The sequence below is a fragment of the Canis lupus genome, chromosome 9, assembly GCF_011100685.1.
Source record: "Canis lupus familiaris isolate Mischka breed German Shepherd chromosome 9, alternate assembly UU_Cfam_GSD_1.0, whole genome shotgun sequence".
Lineage (NCBI taxonomy): Eukaryota > Metazoa > Chordata > Mammalia > Carnivora > Canidae > Canis > Canis lupus.
The window spans coordinates 52,040,577-52,065,734 of NC_049230.1; the positions used below are offsets into that span (position 1 = coordinate 52,040,577).

A 25,158-nucleotide genomic window follows, 5' to 3' on the forward strand; every position below is an offset into this window, starting at 1 on the left:
TTACTTCTAATTCCTTTTACGTGATAAGTAAAGTCTTGGGCATTAAAGGTACTTTGGAGACAATTGATGAAATAGTCTTGCTTTGAGACCTAGTTTTTCTTTTCATTGTGTATGCTTATTTATGTATTTGTCAGAATTCTCAAATCATAATTTTTTATTTTATTTTATTTAAGAAAAAGACTTACCCTCTCATGTTCAGGAGATGCACAGAAGAAAGGAATTTCTGGATCGTCAACTTGATGAACTTTCCCGCCAACGTGCTTTATGCCGAGGTGGAAGGGAAATACAGGTATCTAAACATTTCTTGGTGAATATTTTTTAATAGTTGATAAGAACACAAGCTACTGATGAGTATTTGATCTCATTGTTTTATCATTGCCTTATATTAGGGATTAACAGACTTTTTCTAAAAAGGAAAGGTAATAAATAACTTAGACTTTGCAGGCCAAAGTTTACTCTGTTTCAACTACTCAATTCTGCTGTGGTAGCATAAAAGTAGTGATAGATAATACATAAACAAATGGATGTGGCTATGTTCCAATAAAACTTTATTTATAAAAACAAATGGTGAGCTGAATTTGGCCCACAGCCTGTAGTTTGCTGTTGCCTGCCTTATATTAAAGCTGTAGCGAATTTATTAGATATCTTTTAGTTGCAAGTTAAACCCAAGTTAGACAAAGAGGGAATTCATGGACTCATATACCTAGGAGCTCTGGGAGTGATTAAGTGTACCTGTGTACCTGGATCCAGAGGCTCAGATGATGTCATTTCTCCATTCTTTGATTTGTTTTTCTGTGTGTTAGACATTTCTCATCTTGGAAAAGACAAGTGCCACCATTCTGGGTACCACCACCCCAGCTTAGAAAACCCTTGGGAAGGGTGCCTGGGTGGCTCAGTTGGTTAAGCATCCAACTTTTGATTCTGGCTCAAGTCATGATCTCACGGTTGTGGGATTGAGCATCCAACTTTTGATTTTGGCTCAAGTCATGATCTCACGGTTGTGGGATTGAGCTCCGAGTTGGGCTCCATGCTCAGCAGGGAGTCTGCTTCTCTTCCTCCTCTCCCCACCCCCCTGACTGTGCAGGCAGGCACTCTTTCTCTCAAATAAATCTTAAAGAAAGAAAAGAAAACCCATAGGGATGGAAGGGGTTGCTTTCCACACTACCCATTCATCAGTTCCATGGAAGGAGTTTGACTAGTCCCTGGGTGTACAGGTCTAATCCCTGTTTAAGGAAATGTGAACCATAGTTTACCAGGCCTGTGTTATATGCCCATCACTGTGGCTAGAGGAGTGACTGGGATGTGATTAATAACCTATTTGAAGCACCCAAAAATTCATAGAGAAATGAGTCCCAGGGGTTGGACTGCTTAGACAGAATAGCACACATGGGGGACACTGGACAGAATGGAATCTTGTACGGGGTTAAGGGTTTATCAAATTAATGCTTAATTTCTCTGTGGTCTGGCACCCCACAGAGAAATGGGAATTAAAAGTTTATTACTCATAGGTTCTGGAGGAAGTACTCGTCCTGCCTCAAGGGGCCACACAAGGAGGTCAAGGCAGAGTGCAGAGAGGCAGGATCTGGGGCACACATCTTTGTTAGGGATCTGTGGGTGGGGTGCTTTGGGGGTTCTGGGCTAGGGCTGGATTGGTCAACTCAGACCACAAGAGTGGGGTTTTGATAAGCTACATGGGGATGCATAAGGCACACAGGTGCCAGAGGCAGGGAAGACTGCTGGTCATGAGGGCAACTGGGGAGTCCTGTTGGATCTTCCATTTGCTGGGACTGTGGCTGCTTTCCTGCCTGGGGCCTGTGTTTCTGTGAGGGCTGGTGTCCAAGGAAGGTCTCTGTAGGCTGCTTGGCCAGACAAGATGGATGTGAGGTTTCAGTACCACAGGGTAGTGTGGGAGCAGCACAGCATGGGTGTCAGGGCTCTGTTGGTGAAGAGAGAAGGAACTGAGTGAATAGCATGTCTGTTGGGCAGATTGTAGTGTCACTTGAATGCAAGGCAGTCAACTGGAAAGCTTTTTAAAATGATCGGTTTAACTTTAATGATTCTACTCTAACCTTTTCCAGAGGCAAGAATTAGATGAAAAAATTGCGAAAGTTTCAAAAGAGAGGCAGGAACTAGCTTCCAAAATTAAGGAGGTAAGTGGTTCACCTGTAGCATTTTCCAGGCTTTTCTCTCTTTCTCTTTATTATGAATTATTTCACACAACTGATGGGCTTTTCTCAATTGCATTTAAAATGTTTATTATGAAAAACTTTTTTAAATGTTAAAGTAGAGAAAATGGTACAGTTATGTACGTGTACATTTGCTTTTTTTGCTTCAGCCTAATAATTCTTACCATCACCTGAGATTTCTGAGAAAGAGGTGATTTTAAAATACCTTGTTCTTTTCTAGGTCTGGGTAAGTATTAAACTCCCTTGTTATGTGCTCCTCATGGCCCCACCACTAAAAAGTGCATTATGATAATTATCATCAGATGAATAGTTAGTGAAAGTAGATTTGAAGGTGTTTTCCCTATCAAAAAGAAAATAAAATTTGTGCCCACCCAGGGACACACACACAAAAAAAGAAGGAAAGGAAGATCACATGTCTGGATTCAAGTAGAGTGACAGTGGCTAGGGATTTTGCATAAGAAAGTACAAACTAAGTGTTTTACAATTCTTAGCTGAAAGCATAAACTTACATTTGTTTTTGATTGTAAGAATCTGTAGCATGTGTCACATCTTCCCTAGTATTCTTTGGATATAAAAGTACCACGGGGCACCTGGCTGGCTCAGTCGGTGGAGCATGTGACTCGATCTTGGGGTTATGAGTTTGAGCCCCACGTTGGGCATAGAACTTAAAATTCTTAAAAAAAAAAAAAAAAAAAGGAACAAGATTTAGATTAATCAAAGCTGGGAAGAGTCAGATGTATATCCTCATCACCAGATTGCAGCCCTAATAAACCAGTGGGGGTCAGGGAGAACAGGTTATATATAGCAGCTGGTAACAGTATTAGTATTTTTAAGCTGAGATTTTTCTCTTGAATGTATTTGTTAGCCTTCCCAATAGAGCTGAATAAATATAGTTGAACTTAATCCATATTTCCATTAGTTGTTTATTCATTTAAATAAAAAATTATGTGGAAAGGTTTTTATTAAAATTAATCTGAGCCCGAGATTAATCTTCTCAAATTTAAGGATGAAGTCTGTATTTGCATATATTGTGGCAAGTTTGCTGCTCATCACCTTGTTCTGTAGGCCATTGAATTAATTGTAGTTGGGACGCCTGGGTGGCTCAGCGGTTGAGCGTCTGCCTTCGGCTCAGGGCTGATCCTGGAGTTCGGGGATTGAGTCCCACATCGGGCTCCCTGAATGGAGCCTGCTTCTCTCTCTGCCTGTGTCTCTGTGTCTCTCATGAAAAAATAAAATCTTAAAAAGAAAAAAAAGAATTAATTGTACTTGTCAGTTTCCCTCAGTTGATGGCTGAGAGGAAAGGTATATATATGACCATGCTCTCACGGTGCTCCTGGGAGCGCCACAGTTGCCACCGTCTCCCTGAAGCTTACACACGTGCTTGGGGGTCCAAGTCTGTGGTTGAACAAATGCATGGGGATGAACCAGCAGGCTCATAGAATCTCTGATAATAACACTGGTTTATTAGCTTGGACGTTAGAGGGACTTGCACTGTCTGGTGCCAATGATGGTATCTGTGTGGCAGGGATAGACCGAGGTAGTCTTCCTATTGTGCAGGCAGAGTGCTCCTCATTTTCACAGCATTGTTGTTGGTACAAGCTATTGTAAAAGAAAGAATATTATATACTTAAAAACAGAAAAATATATGTTCAAGCTGAGTTTTGACCCTAGTTTAACTCAGATAATTGCTTCACAACTATCTCTACGCATTCTGATACCTGCCTACATACATCTGCTGTAAGAATTGTAATTTGCTTTGACCAAATCAAGCCTGAATTTATTTTTCCTAGTGTGCTAAAATCCTGTTCTGAGCTTAGACTGTAGAGCAGAGCAGCATTCTCTCGAGGGGTTTCTGCCATTCTCTAGACTTGAGGTTTCCCCTCAGCACTTGCCTAAATATCTTTGCATAATAAATGGTGGACATTTTATAGTAAAAATAGGCCTATCATAATTGAATTTCTATGTAGCTAAATATCGATTAACCTTTCTTTGTTGTCTTAGGTTCAAGGACGCCCACAAAAAACACAGAGCATCATCATCTTAGAGTCCCATGTTATCTGCTGCACATTGAGCACGAGTGGTGGTTTACTGCTTGAGTCTGCTTTTCGTGGGCAAGGGGGTGTCCCCTTCAGTTGTGTCATTGTCGATGAGGTCAGTAGGTAGTTGGCCGTATGACTTGGATGGTACTGTGAGAGCGAGTCTGGGGGAACCATGCTCCTCCCAAGATAGGGAGAGCAGAGGCCTTTGCAACTAGCTTTTACCTGCTGTCATGTATGTGTAGTCTCTGAGGTTGAAACATGCTGCTGATGGCCCCCCACAGTTAAAATGGCTTTTCCAGAATTGGGATTATAGTCTTAAGGATGCCTGATTATTCCCAGCAGATCCTTCCCAAGAAGTATCTCGCTTCTGCTTGGAATAGCTCTGGTTCCCTTTTGAAGCAGTTTTAATATAACTTTGGACAGCCCCAAGCCACAATATTTTTAGTTAACATCCTTTATTCGTAGTTCATTCACTGAGCAGACATTTGTTGGGCACTAGCCGTTTGCCAGAATGTAGAGCCAGAAGAGAAAAGACACGGAAAATGAGATACAGAGGATCAATCCAAGATCCAGTTTCACCAAAACCAAAGAACAGAAAGCTTGGAAGTGATAAAATAATTGAAGAAAATGTCATAGAAGGAAAGCTTGAGTCTTGCAGATGATGAGGCCTACAGGGAACGAGGAAGAAAGGGGGTAGCAGATAGAGAGGGACACACAGCCCCGCAGTTCACTTGGGCATGTGCCCAGCAGGAACAAAGAACAGAGCTTGGGGCATTACACTCCTTCCTGCTCATGGCTGGTTCCCAAGTGGTCATGGCACCCAAGTGGTGCTGACTTAATGGCACAAGTGCGGTGGTTCTTTCTGATTGTTTAGAGTGTTTCTGTTGTTGCTATTTTATTTTCTAACTAAAAAAAAGTCCTTATTTTTTTTTATCATTTTTCTCATTTCTCATTTTTAAGTTATTTTAATCACTTGGTGCTCATCATGACAAATACACTCAGAAATCCTTATTTTTGATACTCAAGGCAGGAGGAGAAAATGTGATACTTGTCTGAATGTTCCAACTTTTGTAAATTAGATAAAGTGTACATGGATAAAGAAACAGCAAAGATGATTAAGAATACTTTCTCATTCTATACTTTTTTCCTAAGGCCGGTCAGTCTTGTGAGGTTGAGACTCTGACTCCGCTCATCCATCGTTGTAACAAGCTCATCCTCGTAGGAGATCCTAAACAGCTCCCTCCCACCGTCATTTCTATGGTAAGTTAGTTTCACATTCATACCACTTTAAAGTAGAAGAGCCTTTTTTGTTCTTGTGTTTGGAGGAGGCTTTTCTTGGATCATCACCTCTTACTTGGAGGGAAAGGTAGGGAATGGCTAAGAAAAGAGAACCACTGTTTGAATTTTAATAGTAAAGGTCTGTGAAAATGTCCCTTTGTTCCTGATTGTGCTTATGTGCATGTGTGACCTGAGCAGTGTGAGCGTCAGGGACCAGAAGATGAGAACGACCATGTTCCGTGTGTGTGTGTTGGGCTTTTTCTTTGGGAAAGGCAGCATGTGATTTAAATTTTAAGGGCTGTATCCAGTCCATTTTAGTAACACAAACACCAAAACAGTAATAAAAATTTTACGTTTCCTAACCTCCTGATTTATATTTAAATGTATGCAAATTTGAGGAAAACATTTTAAAGAGTACTTTAAATGTACTTTTAGAGTACATTTCCAGTTTTAGAGTTCTGTGTCTTGTCGTAGAAGAAGAAAAAAAAAAAAAACGCCTTGCCTCTCCCATCCTCTGGAAGTGCAGCTTCAGGAAAAGAAAAGGAGCAATGAGCCCCGCATGTGGGAAGGACCAGCCAGCATCTCTGCTGTGGCCTGCTCCTCTCTGTTATCTCACAGGCTCTTAGAGGCTCATTGAAATGCATACCAGAATGGGACTTAGTAGTTGTTTTGGGTAATCTGAATAGGTGTAGACCATGGCTCCGAATTTAATAATAGTTGTATATTTCACTAATACATACAGAATAATGGATGCATTAACAACCAGAGGACAGATCATTTAACAGCATTTCTGTTCAGTTGGGGAATGAAAGCAAGTGGGTATTGTTGTCATTACTGTGTTTTGACTTCAGTTACTGAAAATGATTGTGTGGTCCCTCACATCTGAGCACACGTGTGTGATTGTGCTAGGGCGTTGTCCTAGAAGCACACTTGTCTCTGAGTGGAGAGCTGTGTCAGTAGGGAAAAGCTGCAGGTGATTTTGTTCATGGAAAATAATGAAGAACCAACTCAGTATTGCATTTCTTTTATTTTAATAAAAAGTAAATAACACAGCATTTCACAAATTTACTGATTTCTCCCAGGACCTCAGCATGTACTGAAAAGGGATTGTTGATGGGCCCCAACTTTACTGCCTTCTATGGTGATTGATAAAAGCAGCAAAAATGAGAAAAATCTGTTTGGGCTTTTTATTTTTACTACAGAAGCAATATAGGCTTATGAGAAAAAATTAGAAAACAGTTACAGAGTTAATTTTCTCAACATGCTTTTCTGTCTACCTGTTTCTAAGGAGAATTACTGTGAACAGTTCAGTGAGTATTTTAACAGATTTTGCTGGGCGTGTGTTTGTTTATTTATTTCTTTCTCTCAGTATTCATTGAGTGCCAAGCCTAATTCAAGTACTGTTTTAGGTGCTGATGTTAAGAAGGTGAGGAAAACAGGAAAAATCCTTGCCCTTATGGAGTTTGCATCTATGGGGTAACAGAAGTAAATAAGTCACTAAGTTATGGTATATCAGGTGGCTGTAAGACTTGTGTGTGGTTGTTGTAAGACTTGTGTGTGGTTGTATATATATGTAAGGTTTGCTTTAAAGGGAGCAGAAGCATTCTGTACCAAGTTGTCTTTTTTCCAGTCAGTAAATAGATCAGGAATATCCTTCCTTGACAGAAACATAGGAATCTGTGTTATTCTGTAGGATAAACTCAGTTTTTTTCTACAAGTGGAACTATACCCTTTTCTTTTCCTCAAGAGAGAAGATTCAAAATAGGTTTTAGCTAACTTATGAACAGATCAACTTCTGAGGATGTAGATAAAATTGTTGAACGTCTACTAATAATACTTTTTTTTACTTACACAAACCTCTTTAAAATCACATATAGAAACAACCTATGATTTAGGAAGTAATGCCTTTTTCCTCCGCTCACTCATTATTTGTGAAATAGGTTTTTCAAACTTCACACGTGTCTTGCAGCATCACGTGTGAAGAGCGCATATCCATTGTCTTAGGGCATTTTTCAGTGCACATTTGCTTCTAGATTATTTAAGACCGTAATACTTTTTGAATATTTGTATGATGTTGACATTGAAAAATATATCCCTGGGTACAGCTTAAAACTGTCTCCTCATTTGTCTTTTAGGTCACTGATTTTTCAGATCAACTCATTAATGGGTTTATGAAATCAACTTAGTAATTACTGTCAGTTGTCTGTCCCGCCCACTGGAAATTCTGTGGCACTTGATCTCATTCACCTTAGCAGTCTCAGCACCCCAAATTTTAGGTGCTCAATGTATATTGGATGGATGGATGAATGAGGAGATTGGTCTTTTAAAAAGGCTTGTGTGTGGGCAGTCTGGGTGGCTCAGCTGTTTAGCACCGCCTTCAGCCCAGGGCGTGATCCAGGAGACCCAGGATCAAGTCCTGCGTCAGGCTTCCTGCATGGAGTCTGTTTCTCCCTCTGCCTGTGTCTCTGCCTCTCTCTCTCTCTCTCTCTCTCTCTCTCTCTGCATCTCTCATGAATAAATAAACAAAACCTTAAAAAATAAAAATAAAAAGTCTTGTGTACAATGACAGCCAATATTTCCATTTGTGAGAGAATACCTTAGAAATAATTGTTAAAATCTGTATTGCAGTTGTTTCTTTTATCATTGGTTCTTTTAGGTGACCTCTGTTAGCATTAAAATAGCTTTGCTTATGGCCATTACAAGGTCACATCTTTTCCTTTTCCTTTTCCTTTTTTTCCTTCCTTCTTTAAAGGAAGTAGGTGCCATGCTCAACATGAGGCTTGAACTCACAACCCTGAGATCAAGGGTTGCATGCTCTACCAACTGAGCCAGCCAAGCCCCCCAGATCACATGATCAGTATGTGGGTTTTGTAAATAAACTTGTATAGTCATGCTACATGGCTTTTCAAGGCCTGAAGTCAGAAACATCTTGATCTGAATCTGTGGTTGTTGGTCATCTTATGTTGCTGTTTTCACTTAAACCTTAAACCTCGCTGTTTACATATTAGAGCTCAGTCACTGTTTTTATAATAGTGGGAAAAGTATAGACAGATGCTTGGAAATTGTTATTCTGTCCCTTTGCAGAAAGCACAGGAATATGGCTATGACCAATCAATGATGGCACGCTTCTACAAGCTGCTAGAAGACAATGTGGAGCACAATATGATCGGCAGGCTGCCTGTTTTACAGTTGACTGTTCAGTACAGGATGCATCCAGACATATGTCTCTTCCCCTCTAATTATGTTTATAACAGAAGCTTGAAAACAAATAGGTGAGTTCCATTCATTGCTCATTAGCTTATTTGATTTGTAGGCTTAGGTGCTTGGGAAGAATAGTTATTTTACTGTGTTCTTATGTTTTGTCATAAAAAGCATAAATCAAAGGTTTAATAATTTTTCCTAATTACAAAAGCCATGTTGATTTTAGCAAATGCAGATAAAAAAGAAGAGAACATTGCCCTTATTTATGCTACCCAGAAATAATCACTGGTAACATCTTGGTATATCTATTTCCAGTCCTTGTACTATGCATATCTTTTTTTACTTTTTCACTTTCTAAATTTTTGAAAAAAAGCATCACACCATACTCTGCATAGTACAGATCTTTTTTGACTTAACGGCGGAGTTATGTCCCACTAAACGTATCATAAGTCAGAATTGCATTTAATACACCTAAGCTACCAAACATAGTCTCGTCTACTCAGATGTGCTCAGAACACTTATATTAGCCTACAGTTAGGCAAAAATCATTTAATACAAAGCCTATTTTGTAATAAAGTATTGGGTATCTTGTATAATTTATTGAGTACTGTACTGTTGGTGACAGAACAGTTGTCAGCGTAGAGGTTGGTTGCCATTGTGACTGTGGGGCTGACTGGGAGTAGTAGCTCTCTGCTGCCCAGCATCTCGTGAGAGGATGGTACTGCGTGTTGCTAGTCCTGGGCAAGATCCAAATTCAAAATTCCAAGTACAGTTTCCACCAAAATGTATATTGCCTTTGTACCATAGTAAAGTTGAAAAATTGTTAAGTCCCCTAAGTTGGGGACTGTCTTGCTTTTTTCTCACTTAACTATATCGGGAGTGACATTTTAATTGCAGTTATCTTTAGTTACAGGGAGATCACTCTCCCTCACCTAGAACAGAAATAAAATTTGTTTTTTACCTTTCGCTAAAACACATTTTGGTCAAATAAAGTATTTCTTATTCCCAACTCCCTCCCTAACAAAAAATTAGTAAGAAAAAGAAAACATTTTCTTATAACTTATCTTCTGAATGGTGGCTGCTTTTTTGTAGACAGACTGAAACCAATCGGTGTTCATCAGACTGGCCATTTCAACCTTACCTGGTGTTTGATGTCGGAGACGGTTCAGAAAGACGGGATAATGAGTATGTTCTCCTCTCTCTAATCCCTGGTGATAGTCCCACAGTTATTTTCATATTTACACGGAAAACATTTTTTCTACATCTCTCTGCCCAATGCTAGTGCACATTCTTCTGTACCTAGGCTACTAGCTTTTCCTTTTTTTTATTGCAAATTACTAATCTCTTTCTCTGTACAATTCGGCCTTTTAGTTCTTCTTAACTGTATAACGAGAATCGTAATCCCTAGCATGGTAAGCACTTGAGTAAGTACATGCTAAGATCACAGCTGTGAGTAAGACAGACATGGCCCCAGTGCATGGCTTTTGTGATCTAAGAGGCGAGACAGACATACCTGGGTAATCATCAAGCTATCACCAAGAAAATTACTTATTACAGCTGGGGTAAGCGGTGTGAGTCTCAGTATAGATCCATTTGAATTAAGGTGGGAGACAGAGGGGGCAGTACCTGATGTGTGGGATTGTGATTAAGGTAACACATGCAGGTGGTCTGTGAAGGACAGAAAGGAGTTGTGACTGCTAATAGGAGAAACTGCAGAGGAGTCAGGGCTTCTCGGGAGAAAACAAAGGAGTAACAGTTTGGAGGCAGCATTTGTTAACATAGGTCCTCACATGTAGCACAGGGAAATACAGATGTCACCTCTTTGCTGAGAGTGCTGTAGGACAGGTGGCATCCTCAGTAAGAATTAGGTATTAGGTGAGCTACCCAGGTGGGGGGAGAGGACATTAGGGATACAGAATGAAGCAGTTGCCATAGAGCATCGTGGGGGTCACAGAGGAGCATTGACATGAGAGGTGACTAAAGAAGGTAAATTAGACTTCAGGGATGGAAGAGATAGTCGGCTAGGGGGCTTTTTTGTGGAGTGAGTCGCAAGTTAAGATTGTATTTGAGGCTGTTAAAGTTGCCTCAGGTGCGGTGCATGTTGCTCTTAAAGCAGCAGGGAAGGGAGGGGGTGCATGTAGTTTGGGAGATGAGCTGGGAGTGCAGGAGGTGGCCAGTGGGGAGGCCAGTAAGGATGCAACCCCGCTGTGAGATTCCACGCTGTTCACCTCTAGGGGCTGCGGCACAATCTGTGTGGACAGCACTCCTTTGGCCGCACAGCACAGCTGGTGCTGGGGATGAAGGACGATCATACAGCTAAAGCACTTTTCTCAGTGTGTGGAAGATAGTTCTTAGTGTTAGCTCTTTATTATTCATATCTTTGTTATCATAAATACCTTCTGTTCTTTCTGTTGCTAATAACCCTGTTACAACAGGGATCAGTGAGTAAACTTCAGTTGATTTCAGAGCCTTTTGTTTCTTACAACTCCCTGTTTCACTGAGTGGTTATAGGTCTTCAAGTTTAGGACATTAATGGTCATTGTACCAGCTTCTTTGAGCACAGATGACTGAATAAAGGTGAAACCTCCCTGCCTGCTCTTGCTGTAATGGAAACAAAGTAGCACAGAAGCTAGCAGTTGGGCTGCTACTAGTTTTGATGTGTTTGTTTGTTTGTTTTTTCATCTTATTTAGCTCATATGTAAATGTTCAAGAAATAAAACTGGTAATGGAAATAATTAAACTTATTAAAGACAAAAGAAGGGATGTTACTTTCCGGAACATTGGCATAATAACCCATTACAAGGCTCAGAAGACGATGATTCAGAAGGATTTGGACAAAGAGTTTGATAGAAAAGGGTGAGGCATCTATATTTTTACAGATATTTCCAGTATTTCTGTTGAATTAAAAAAGAAGAAAGAGGGGATAAAAGGAAATCTAACTCTAGGAAATGGTCTTAGTCGGTGGTAGTATAGCAGGAGGAGACTCAAGGCTCTGGTCATGCTGGGTAGGGAACGCTCACACTCCCAGCCCCACAGACCAGCCTTGGACAGAGTACCTCCTGCTGGTCGCAGTGTCCTCACCACCGCCATTGGTCATGGAGCCAACTGAGAAACCCTCCAGGCCTTTTCCTTCAGTGCCAGGGCTGGTTAATCTGAATTCTCATCTAGTAAGATTTGCGAAGTAACACTTTCACTTAGAATAAAGTGTTTAATCCTTTCCGTGCCTTTATGTATAGGGTGAAGATGATGTTTTTTTACTCGTCAACAATAAATTAAAGATTAATTATTGGAAATCCATTAACTCAAAAATTTCTTAACGTAGGAACATACAAAGCTACCAAAATTGGCTCTAGAAAAAATAGAAAATTTGAACAAGGCCTGTAAAAAAATACAGAGATGGGAGTTAGTAATCAAACACTTCCCAGCAAAGGAAAACCCAGGACTAGCCTTCACTGGTGAATTCTACCAAACATTAAGATAAGAATTAACACTAATCCTTCTCAGACTCTTCCAAAAAAATAGAAGAGGAGGGAAGACTTTCTAACTCCTTTCATGGGCCAATATTACTGTACCAGAGCCACAGAAACACATCACAAGAAGAGAAAAACTACAGGCCCGTATTATGATTATGGATGTAAAAATCCTCAACAGAATAATGGGAACTGAATTCAGCAGCATATTAAAAGGATTATATACCAAGACCTTAGTGGAATTATCTGGAATACAAGGTTGGTTCAGCATACAGAAATCAATGTGACGCACCATATTAATAGAATAAAGGGAGAAAACCCACATGATCGTCTGAGTAGATATAAAAAGAGCATTGGACTAAATCCGACACCCTTTCTTGATAAAAACACTCAACAGACTAGGAATAGAAAGGAACTTCCTCAACCTAATAAAAGGGATCTATGAAAAACCCACAGCTAACATCATACTTGATGATGAGACAGAGTGCTGCCCCCCTCCCAGGATCAGGAAGGACACCTGCTCCCACCAGTTCTGTGCAGCACTGTATCAGAGGTTCTAAGCAGAATAATTGAGCAAGAAAAAGAAATTAAAGGCATCCATATTATAAAGAAGTAAAACTCCATATTATAAAAGAAATAAAACCATCTTTTTTCATAGTTAGCAGGACCTTAGAGATAGAAAACCCTAAAGAATCCACATAAACTATTCTAATGAGTTCAGCCAACTTGTAGGATGCAAGATGAGTATACAAAAATTAGTTGCATTTGTACAGTAACGACGAGCAATCTGAAAAGGAAATCTTAATTCTGTATATAATGGAATCAAAAAGAACAAAATAGGAAAAAACGTGAAGAAGTATAAAACTTAAACATTAAAAAGTACGAAACATTGTTGAAGGAAGTTAAAGAATACCAAGGTAAATGGAAAGACAGTCTTATGTCTGTGGATCAGAAGACTTCATGCTGTTGAGGGGGCAGTACTCCCCCAGAGTGATCTACAGATTCAGTGACTGTCACAGTCCAGCTGCCTCTTTTATAGAAATGGACAGTCTTAACTTAAAATTCACATGGAAATGCAAGATACCCCAAATATCTTGAAAAAATATTGTTAGAGGGTTCGCCCTTTCCTATTTCCAAACTTACCGCAAAGCTGGTTATCAGAACGGATACTGTCCTAAGGATAGACCTGTAGACCAGTAGAATAGAATTGGGATTTCAGAAATAAACCTATTCACTTATGGCCAGTTGATTTTCAACAAGGGTGCCAAGGCCATTCAATCAGTAAATAATAGTCTTTATATAAATGGTGCTGGGCCAACTAGATCTCCACATGCAAGAGAATTTTTTTTTTTTTTGATAGTACGCTAGTGGGGGTATGAGAGGGGCGGGCCAAGGGAGAGGGAGAATCTTGAGCAGGCTCTGTGCCCAGTGCTGAGCATGGGGCTCTACCTCACCACTGGGACATCATGACCTGAGCCTAAATCAAGAGTCGGACACTTAACTGACTGAGCCACCCAGGCACTGTGAGAATAAATTTTGATTCTTGTTTCACACCATATAGAGTATAATGAACTCAAAAGTATATCAGAACACTGAATTTAAGAGTTAAAATTACAAAGCTCGAAACAAAGGTATACATCTGTGTGACCTCATTAGACCATAATTTTTCAGCGTAACACCCAAGCACAGGTTACCAAGGAAAAAATAGGTAAATTAGGCTTCCTAAAAATTAGAAATTTGTGTATGTCCAAGTACACCATCAAAAAAGGGTGAAGACAGCCTCCAGAATGGGAAACTATATGTCTAGTTCCTAACTTATCATGGTTTGACCTAGAATTTTTCATCTTTACGATGGTGTGAAAATAGTACACCTTCAGGAGAAGCTATACTTCAAATTTTGAATCTGGCTCTTTTCCCGCACTGGTGATACAGCACGAGCCTCTCTTGCGATGCTGGTCCATCAGCAGCTGCAGTTCCCAGTCAGCCCCTCAGTCACCAGGGTAAACGACCAGGATGACAACCATTCTGTACCTCTTCCAGTGTAGTAAATAAATTCTATGAAGTGGCCATCGCTTTATTATAAGGGGTTTTGTATTAGATTATTCTGCCCAACTGTAGGCTGATAGAAGTGTTCAGAGCCTGTTGGGAAGTAGGCCAAGCTAAACTACAGTGTTTATCAGTGGGTTAAGTGTAGTAAATTACATTTTTGACTTAGGATATTTTTCACTTCTGATGGGTTATTGGAATATAACCCCATCCCAAGTCCGGGAAAATCTGTACCTGCAAATCATGTATCTGATGAGTCCTCTGGATCATATAAAGAACTCAACTCAATAATAAAAAGTTGAATAATTTTAATAGGCAAATGATTTGAGTATCATTTCTTAAAAGGTTGTAAACAAAACGGTCAAGTACATGAAAAGACATTCCACATCATTTGTCATTAGGGAGAGGCAAATGAAAACCACAGTAGGGTCCCATTTCACCCACCTAAATGACTAGTAAGACATTAACAATAACAAGTTTGGGCAAGGATGTTGGGAAGTTGGAACCCTAACAGACTCCTGGTGAGAATGTAAAATGGCAGATCACTGTGGAGAACAGTTTGGCAGTTCCTCAAAAAGTGAAACATAGGGGCTGAGTGGCTCTGTCGGTTACTTGTCCTCTTGATTTCAGCTTGGGTGGTGATCTCAGGGTTGTGGGATCGAGCCTCAAGTTGGGTTCCATGCTGGACATGGAGCCTTTATGAGAGTCTCTCCCTCTGCCTCTCCTACCATTCATGTGCAGGAGCTCACGCGGGCACTCTCTCTTTTTCTCTCTCTCTCTCAAAAAAAAAAGTGAAGCATAGAATTCCCATACAACCCAGCAGTTTCGCTCCTAGATTCATACCTGAAAGAACTGAAAAAAATGTTAGCACGAAAGCATGTAGTAAACATTCATGGCAACATTGTCCATAATGGACAAAAGGGGGAAACAACCCAGATGTCCGTCAGTTGTAAATGGATAAATAAGTCATGGGGAATCTGTACAAATATTCAGTGCTAGAGGGGATGCAGTGCTGTTACACGCTATGGCAGGGATGGACCGTGAATATGTTCTAGGTGAAAGAAGCCAAGCAGGAAAGGCCTACATGTTATGATTCCATTTATATGAAATTTCCAGACAGAAAGTAGATTGATGCGTGGTTGCCTGGCCTGGAGAGAGGGAAGAATCGAGATTAACTGCTAATAGGCACAAGTGAAGGAAATGTTGAAGTACATAGTGGTGATGGTTATACAACATAGTGAATATACTAAAAACCATGGAATGCTGTACTTGAAAGTGGTGAATTTTGTTACATGAATTGTATGTTGATAAAAGATACTGAAAAGTGCTACTATATAAATCTGCATATTTAATAATTAACTTATTTCAATAAGCATATTTGTCTTTTGTAAATAGGCCAGCAGAAGTAGATACCGTGGATGGGTTCCAGGGCCGGCAGAAGGATTGTGTTATTGTTACATGTGTCAGAGCAAATGCCATGCAGGGCTCAATTGGGTGAGTGTCATTATTGGCTTTTTACTTGTCTGTAATCTCGAGTCAGATCTGTTTTTGATCACTGTTGGAGAATACCACGATTTGTTATATTTTCCTTTATAAAAACTTGGATAACACCATGAGAGTCTCCTTTTTCATTTGTGAAGTTGATGCCCTGTCAGATCTGTTTCTCTGGGACCTGGTATGTAACCTGCATCCAGGGACAGTCTGTTCTTTTACTTCTGAGTGACCTGACCCCTGGCTCAGGGGCAGTTTGCAGGGGGCCTGTTCTCTCCATGATCTGTCACAGAGTGGCTTTTCATCTTCTCTGTGTTTTTGTGCTTTGGCTAAGTTTGTAAACCTTAATAACTACTGTCAGTTTACTCACTAATGATGCCAAGAACACTATAATGAATGGCAGAAATACCCCCTGAGTCTCGGAACCCTGAGACTCTTGCGTGAGCTGTCTTTTACTGCTGCTGAGCAGCAGGTAAAATTTACACGTTTTAAGTATGTTTACTTGCTCTTAAAGAAAATAGTTCTGTGAGTTACCTCTGCCCTGTTTGGAGCAAGTCTGCATAGACCAATGGAGGCGTGGGATCTCTGGAGCGTCCTGTGGATTGGAAAAGTTACTTTTTCCATACAGCAGTTCTGTTATTTCTGAGCTCTCCTCAGATCTGTTGGTGCATTTTTCTGTTTCTGCTCCGGCCCCACAACCTTTTTCTGATCCTCAAATATATTTCAATTAAGAGTAACTGATCTAGGAACATATTTTTAGGATGTTTGTAAAGCTTAAGAATGACAGTGTTAAAATTCCCAGCATCTCATTCAAGTCAGAATAGGAAATTGACGGACAGGTGCATCACTTTGAAGGAAAGCTCCAGGCCTTTTGTTTGCTGTTTTTAATGGGAATTGCTTTTTTGTGCTGGGAACTCTGTTGGAAAGAGGGAGACAATGATGTACCGTTAAAGAAGGAGAAGGAGCCAAGGAAATCTGTCTGAAGTAGTGTCTGGGTCTCACCTGCACTTAATATATTAAGTCATTCTGCAGAAAGAAGGAACTTTTTTTTTTTTTTTTTTTTTTTTTTTTTTTGCTTAGATTTCTGGCAAGTTTGCAGAGACTGAATGTCACCATCACACGAGCCAAGTACAGTCTCTTCATCCTCGGACATTTAAGGACCCTGATGGTAGGTGCATTCTCGGGATCAGAGTACTCCAAAGTTTGCCCATTGTTACTGATGCTGGGTTTATGTTTTTATTTTCCATCAAAATGGAATTGATTACAGGATTACAAAATCATGAACTTTGTTCCCCTTGGTTGTCCTGTCTCTCAGCAGTGCCTGCCTGGGAGCTTTTACACGTGTAAACCTGTAACCCTTTTCCCATCCAAGGCCAAGTATCCACAACAGGTTCTCAAGATGACTTTTTTTTTTTTTATGTCTCCATCATAGAATTATTGAGATAAATAAACCATGCATGTAAAGTACTAGACCAATTGTTGGCTCTTAGCACTCAGCTATGTGGCCCAGCTTAATGCCAGTAGAGGGAGTTTGCAAGAGGAAGCTTGGATCTTCTTTTCTTTTTGGGCACTTAAAGCAGTACTGTTTGCTCTGTGTCAGTTGGCAGGAGGGAAGCCGTGTCAGAGCTCCTCTAGCATAGATGGCAAGTTTCCATCAGTAAGAGAGAGTGTGGCCTCATTCACTGGCATCACAGCTCTTAAAGCAGATGTTTGCTGCTTGCCTCATTAGGGGTCGGGACCCTGAATTCTTCTAATTTCTGTATTTCGCAAAACCATTGGTTTATCTTAGGACAGGAAGCTAGCACATGAGATTTTTTTCACTTTTTCCCTTATTTCCTGGTTAGTACCACCAGAGGGCATTCAAATACAGTCTTTCTCATTTAGTTGTTTTTTTTTTTTTTTTTTTTTTTTTTTTTTTTTTTATGATAGGCACACAGTGAGAGAGAGAGAGAGAGAGAGAGAGGCAGAGACACAGGCAGAGGGAGAAGCAGGTTCCATGCACCGGGAGCCCGACCTGGGATTCGATCCCGGGTCTCCAGGATTGCACCCTGGGCCAAAGGCAGGCGCTAAACCACTGAGACACCGGGGCTGCCCCCATACCGCCTATTTTTAAGTTGATACTGAAAATTTATTATTGTAAGTTGAAGTATTGCTAAAGATTTTGTTTTGAATGTATTATAAATGTTGACGTAAAATAAAACTAAAATTATTACAGATAAATCATTTACCTCAATCTTAAATCCAGTGGGACAGATAGCAATATGAGTCATTTTGTTCTTTGAAATTGAATTTCCATTTGTTCTTGCTTGGGATAAAATTCAGGAAGATACATATTTAAAAGCCTTCCTGTTATCTCACTATATATATTACCTTTCTCTACTACAAAAATTTATATACAAATTGAAAGTTAAAAAAAAATATATTTTTATTTTATAAGTATTTTGGGGAAGCTTTGTGAACAGTACACAGAACTTCTCTGCTTTTTCTACAGCTTCCTATGAACCTATACTTACCTCAAAAGAATAGACTTTTTATAGAATTGTTTTTCCTGGGATCATAAGGATCTAAGTGTTAAAAAATGATTTCTTATCAACTGGTTAATCTATAAGAATTATTATTTTTACACAGTTGAGTTTTGGTAATGTTTTAACCTGAAAGGTAAAATGTTAGAGCTGCATGTCTCCTAGTGACACCCTGATTGAAGGAGCCTTCATAGGCACCCCTCTCTTGACTGCCCCCTCTCTTCGGCTCTTCTGCATGTGCCTGGAGTGGTCAGCATTGGGGTGGACGAGCTGGGACCATGAAGGTTGGAGTGGGGCGGGAGAGTCCCAAGAGCATGCAGGGAGCTGGGGTGTCTTCACAGGAGCCACTGGTGAAGAAGGACACAGAAGAAGTAGAAAAGGAAAACTTTCAATTTACTACCTGGTCTTTCCAACTGACTTCTGTGGTCCTTGGAGCTTTCTTCCTTATTTATTTATTTATTTTTTATTTATTTATTTTTAAAAATAGTACGGTTTCCCTTATGGAAGTAGAATCAACAGGGAAAGCACTTGGTTTGCTTTGAGAAATCAAGAGGAGTTGCCCCTTCTCAAAACTGTTTTTGTGATCCTAGGATCAGATTAAATACCAAGTTGAGGTGTTGTCAACTTGGCAAAAAATAGGGCCCTCTGCTTTATGTCCTATCTGTGTTTCAGACTCAGGGTGAGGATCTCTAGACTAGTGCTCCAAAGTGAGGAAGGGCTTCGAGCCCTGGGGCCTGCCCAGTGCACGCTGGTCCCATACACGTGAGTGTGTACAAGACTTCCTTTAGCCCTCACAGAATCTCAGCTCGTCAGATTCTAGAAGCCATTATGATAAGAATCATGATTTTCATGGACTACTATTAAACTGTGACACTTTATCTTCACTTAGAGTTTTTGTATTAAAAGAATTCTTTTAGATTTGTTTCAACAAGACAGACTTTTATCCTCTCATCCTTGTTCATTCATAAAAGAGAAAATACAAAATGAATAGGCTGAGATCTTTCTGAAAGGATGTCACTTCCCGAGTCTTGCACTACAGGATCGGTTCCCAGGTCACAATCACGTGTGGGCTTGTTCCTGCACAGACTGTCCCCTCTGTGTGGTCAAGAGGGTTGGGGACTCCGCACTTCCTAAGGGTGCCTTGCCATGGTCTTTAGGATTCTCTTCCAACTCCTGGTCTCCATTCTCCCAAGTGTTAGCACTCGTACTTTCTTTTTCTTCTTTTTTTTTAAAAAGATTTATTTATTCAGAGAGAGCGAGAGAGAAGCAGAGACACAGGCAAAGGGAGAAGCAGGCTCCATGCAGGAAGCCTGACGTGGGACTCGATCCCGGGTCTCCAGGATCACACCCCGGGCTGCAGGCGGCGCTAAACCGCTGCGCCACCGGGGCTGCCTGCACTCTTTCTTATCAGAAGGTATCAGTGGATAAGTTTTCATGCAAGAGCTGGGACTTCTTTTTTCTTTTCTTTTCTTTTCTTTTCTTTTCTTTTCTTTTCTTTCTGATTTATTTATTCATGAGAATACACAGGAGAGAGAGAGGCAGAGACACAGGCAGAGGGAGAAGCAGGTTCCACACAGGGAGCCCGATGTGAGACTCGATCCTGGGACTCCAGGATCACGCCCTGGGCTGAAGGTGGTGCTAAACCGCTGAGCCACCCAGACTGCCCTCATTCTTTCTTTAAATGGTTTATTGATTAAAAGTCAGGGAGTTGTGGTTGGCTAGCCATGAATTCTTCAGGATTAGGTCCTTGGAAACTACCACCTGGCCAGGAGGTAACCCAAACTAAGAAATGATAAAATGTGAAAACAACGTGTATTTTAGCATCAGTTAAATAAGACATGCCCATTTTACAGATTAGGAAACCGGCTCAGAGAGGACGAGTTGACCAAGGACATGCAGCAAATATACTTGATTAAAAAATATTTTTTAAAAGATTTCATTTATTCATGAGAGACACAGAGAGAGGCAGAGATACAAGCAGAGGGAGAAGCAGGCTCACCATGTGGAACCAGATGGTGGGCCTTGATCCCAGGACCCCGGGATCACAACCTGAGCCGAAGGTAGACACTCAACCACTGAGTTATCCAGGCGTCCCAGTAGTTGAAATTTAAATAGCTGCTTGTGTCTGCTGGCAGCCCCTACAGTCTGCAGAACTGCTGGTTGGTTACCACATGGCATGAGTCATAAAGTAAAATGGTGCAAGTTTTTTCTTAAAGGTGATGACCGGTGCTCTTTCCTGCTAACATGGCTTCATCGCTCTGTACTTGGACTTATTTTTCCTTTAATGGATTCTTGAGAATCTATTCATGAAGTATATTTCTTGTTACTCAGGAATGAAAACAAACTTCATGCTTCCCAAGCATGTGAGTGTCTTTGGTGTGTAATTATTTCTCTTTTTTCTATTTCAAGGAAAATCAGCACTGGAATCACCTGATTCAGGATGCACAGAAGCGGGGCGCCATCATCAAGACCTGTGACAAGAACTATAGGCACGATGCGGCGAAGATTCTGAAGCTGAAGCCTGTGCTGCAGAGAAGTCTGACTCACCCTCCTGCCATAGCCCCGGAGGCATCCAGACCCCAGGATGGCTTGCTCAGCGGCAAGCTAGACAGTGAGTTTGCCAAGACCTCTTTCACGTCTTCCCTGTATCACACGGCATCTGACTCCAAGGAATCTGCTGGGACTGTCACTACAAAGGACCCCGAAAGGCCTCCCATTCAGGACCGACTGCGGGACCCACGACTGCTTCGGAGGTTGGGCATGGACCCCGAGGCCAGAGGGACGTGCTTGCGGGAGCCGCAGCCCCTGAGCCCCCAGCATCTTGGAGCAACACCTCCCTCAGGAGAGCCAGGCTTCCCCATGAGTCACCAGGACCCAGGGGGTGTGCCCCAGGCCACCACCCAAGGAGCCACGCCAAACAACCACAGACCTCACGTGCAGGGCGAGCCTCCAGCGGCGGGCACAGATGTTCCCACAAGTAAGAGGAAAGGTGACTGGGAAGCAGGGCTGAGCCACAGAAGAGAGAGCAGGGCCTTCAGTGAAGGGGACCAGGAGAGCTGGAGCCCCAACAGCAAGCACTCGAGGAGGAACCTGGACTGGGACAGGAGAGGGCTGGAGAAGGATGACAGTGGCTCTAAGAAAAGAAAGCTTTTATAGTACAGCCTGGTGACACGGGCTGCAGCCACAGCAGCGTGCAGACTTAGGTGACCAGTGAACGGGACTGTTCACATAAGATTATTTTTTTTCCTTAAAGGAGTTGGTGTGCTGTTGGAAAAATGGAAAATGTATCCTAACACCTGTGCCTCTTGGTCATCTTCCATAGTTTCTGTCAGTTGTAAAAGCTTTCGAGGGCCTCCGTGTGTTGTAATGTCCATAAAGTGGGAGACTTGAGATGTTGGTCTCTTGTCCTTCTAAGATAAGGGCTCAGACTGGAGTGGATGTTGTAAAAGTTGAAATGTATATTTGTATAGCAAATAACAAAATTGTTTTAAAATTTAACCTAGTAGACCACTTTTCTTTCCCCTGCTTAAAATGTTAAATCATTTTCAACAGAACAAACTGTATATTTAAAAAAAAAAAAAGAGGAGGGCAGGGCAGGCCCTTTCAGACACTGTCAGGGCAGGACAGACCTCTTCAGAAGCCCAGGTCATCTGGAAGCAGCGGAGTTAATGCTGGTGGGTCAGGTGGCTCTGGTTCTTTTTAAGAAAACAAGTGGAGTCTCCTGGGGGAAACTTTGGGAAGCAGAGTCATGTTAGGTAAAGTTCTGCTGTTGTTGGAAATTTGCAGCTGAGTTTCCTTGGCACAAGATGTTTCATTTCTCTGATAAGTCCATCCACCTATTTCAGAAGCACATAGTTTTCTAGCTAAAATTCTTAGAATTTTAGAATTCAGAAATTCTTAGAATTTCTAGCTAAAATTCTTACTCTTCTTGGAATAGACAAATACAAAATGAAAGAATAATTCTTGACACACCACTCAGATGCCCCCAGCATAGTGAGTGTCCTGTAACTGGTGGGTTATGGGTCCCGTGGTTACCGGGTGCTGGGTCAGCCCTGGAAGAACCCGATGCTTGTGTGCACAAGCTTGCTGCTGCCTGGAGAATCCAGTCCATTCTGTGGGGGAGCCTGGGGAGCTTCATGTTAGACCTCTCCCTAGGGGACTCCACTCACCGACCCGGCAGCTTGGGATCCAGGAGGGTAGGCCAGATAGAATACTGGAGGCAGGGGAGAAACACCTTTTTTAAAGAGAAAGGTGAAGGGAAGGGCAGATACTTGAAGTTGGGACTCCAGAAGAAGAGAGTTGACAGGTTTCCTGTGATCTTTGGAGACTGTTAACTGATGAAAAGACACCACTGTTGTAGGGTCACCTGGTTAGAGAGGGTTGTGCTCTGGAACAGGGTGCCATGGTGAGTTGATGTTGGAGTACCTGCACAAGGGAGGCTCTCTCATTGCAAAGTCCAGTTTTCCAAACAGACACAAGAATATATGGTAGCGATATTTGCCACTTGTCAGAACTAGTGGTTGGTGGGGAATGCCATGCAGCCCATTAGCTAATTTGAGGAGGGAAACAGACCCCTGAAGGTTAGTGCACACCATTCAAACTTTTGCCACCTGTTCTTTAAGCAAAGAGGGCTTTGTGTCAGAAATTCTACTCAAGCCGATTGTTAAAAGCATTAAAACAATGTTTGCCAAAAGTTCAAACATTCTGCTTCTTCATTACCCACATCTTACCCCCAGTGGGGTCCAGACGTCTGTTGACGTGGAGCGGAAGCTCTTGGCCCTCAGGGAGTACCTGCTCCCTGTTTGTAGAGTGCTGGTCCTTGGCTACACAGTGTAAGAAAGTGCAGGACGAGCCGCACCCTGTCCAGGTCCAGGGCTCTGTAAGCTTCCTGCTTGTGCCTTTGGCAAGAAATGTCACTGTAACGTTGAGTTGACCTCCTACTACTCTCTTGGCAAAGTGCTTGATTGAGCAGATTCTTGGTAGCAATTTAAAAGGTCTACAACTCCTTAGGCTGAGAAAGGAGGCGTGACAGCCACAGTTGGGGTCAGGAAGGTTCCCCCTCTGCTGGTGCAGCCCGGGAAGTAAGAAAGAAAGGTTCCCAGCCTGCAGACTTTGCTGCCACACCTGGGCCACATTCCTTCCCCCTTCTTGTTGAGCATGATCCCTCTTCTCACCACACCGTGTCCATGGGCTGGCTCCACACTCTCCTTGCCTGAGCAGGGGAGCATCTGCAGCCAGTGTCTTGGCAGCCTCTTCCCTGCAAACACATCCTATCTGACACTGCATTTGAAACCGTTTGTTATTCCAGTTGGTAAAAAAAAAAAAAAAAAAAAATGTTGGCATAAAACATTTCCTACATGCAACATGGCCTTTCTTGATGTGGCTGTCATAGCTGTGTTGTTGATTGGTAGTTAATCTTCTCACAGAGTGAAGAGTACAGCTGTTTGCTTCGTCCTAGCCACGGCGTTACAAGGAAGTGTCCTGTCTTCAGTTTCTGTTCTTTTCGACCTGAATATATTCTGCTTAAAAACTTGTTTTGCTTCTCTGTGTATAATTTTCCTTGGATTTATATGCATGGTTCTGTTTTCATATATTTCCAGGAGCAAATTTGATAAGTACATGTGAATAACCTCCTGTAAATGGATTTTATAACAAAAATGTACTATTTTCTAAAAGTAGTTGTGTAGATAATTCTTTGCTGCAGCTTTGACTCTACGTTCTTGGTTCACGGCTGGGATTTGGTAAACAGTAGCCCTCTTTAAAACCTCTTTAAAAACCTCCACTTAAGAGAAACTGGTGAAATTAAAAGTGGACACTGGAAAACTGACCTGAGTTAGGTGGGGTTCAGGGGCAGTGTGCTCCTGGTGCACTCAGCCTGCTGTTGGTGTGTCCTCTACAAAAAGCTGGAGGCCCGGATTGGCTTTATTCAAGTCTCTTCTCCAGTGCCCCCTCCTGGCCTCCTGTGAAACCTGCTCCATGATGTCACAAGGTGTGTCACAACAGCTGTGGTGGCCAGTCCTGTGTGGAGACTTGGCCCTGACCCAGAAGCCTGCTCACCTTTAGGCAGAGGCTGGGGAGGGTGATGGCCACAAGTGGGCCACGCTGCTTATGAGCAGTAGCTCCAGAGCGTGGCGTGGGACTACCGCGCTCCTGTGGGATGGCACCTGCTCATTCCAGAGTCGCGCACACAGGTCCCGGAGAGGGCCAAAAGACGGATGGGGGAAAGGGGGGCATCCTAAATTAGCCAAATGACCTGGTGAGAAACCAGGGTCCTGATGGCCATTTTGTCTGCAGAATTCATTACTGCAGCATCTGTAGTGGTGATTTTTAAAGTCCCTCCTGCTCAGCTCACCCACGCAGTCCCCACCACCTCCCAGGTTTCGCCATTCATTGTTTGAGGAATAAATAATTCAGGGAGGAAACCAAAATTTTGCTTCAGCTAACATAGAATTTACATGTTGTGCAGAGCCACAGCAGCACTTTCTGTGCACAAGGGACCCCTCCATCACCCTTAAGGGACCTGAGTTATTGTCGCCCAGTCCTACTGTTATGGAGGCATTGGCCACATCAAGTGGCATACACGGTGTCCACAGACAGATGGGGTGTCTGGAGTCCCGCAAGGCAGTCCCCGTGTGCCTTGCTGCCCGGCACTCCAGCTCGGCTGCGTTGGCTGACGCGATGGCCTTTGTATTTCAGACACATTCCTGCAAGAAGTGTTAATGTGCAGTTTTCAACCTGGGGACGCACTTCCGAGTCTCCTGGGGAGCTTTTGAAAAATTCTCCTGGGCTCTACCCAAGAATTTCTGATGTCATGGGTTTAGAGCCCAGCGCTTGCTGCCTTTTTTTTTTTTTTCTTTCATTCTTTTTTATAAACTATCTTAAACTCACTCAGATAATTCCATTGAGCAGCCAGCCTTGAGGCCTG

At 42.0% G+C, this 25,158-nt stretch overlaps 1 protein-coding gene across 12 annotated transcripts in view; it reads left to right on the plus strand.

Annotated features, from left to right (window-relative positions):
• The window catches only part of SETX (senataxin), an 80,625-nt gene extending 56,859 nt beyond the window's left edge, over nt 1-23,766 (plus strand). For 6 of the 12 annotated variants that reach the window (XM_038548938.1, XM_038548941.1, XM_038548937.1 and 3 more), the window contains 10 exons: nt 174-289; nt 2,079-2,150; nt 4,188-4,337; nt 5,378-5,485; nt 8,588-8,775; nt 9,797-9,889; nt 11,396-11,560; nt 15,616-15,714; nt 16,792-16,879; nt 20,643-23,766. In XM_038548938.1, the coding sequence (XP_038404866.1) occupies nt 174-289; nt 2,079-2,150; nt 4,188-4,337; nt 5,378-5,485; nt 8,588-8,775; nt 9,797-9,889; nt 11,396-11,560; nt 15,616-15,714; nt 16,792-16,879; nt 20,643-21,389 (1,826 nt within the window). In that variant the 3' untranslated portion in view covers nt 21,390-23,766. Of the gene's footprint in view, nt 1-173; nt 290-2,078; nt 2,151-4,187; nt 4,338-5,377; nt 5,486-8,587; nt 8,776-9,796; nt 9,890-11,395; nt 11,561-15,615; nt 15,715-16,791; nt 16,880-20,642 lie in introns of those variants that run through there. The other 6 variants (XM_038548943.1, XM_038548944.1, XR_005364869.1 and 3 more) reach the window with 6 other exon arrangements.
• Nucleotides 23,767-25,158: the final 1,392 nt, after the last annotated feature.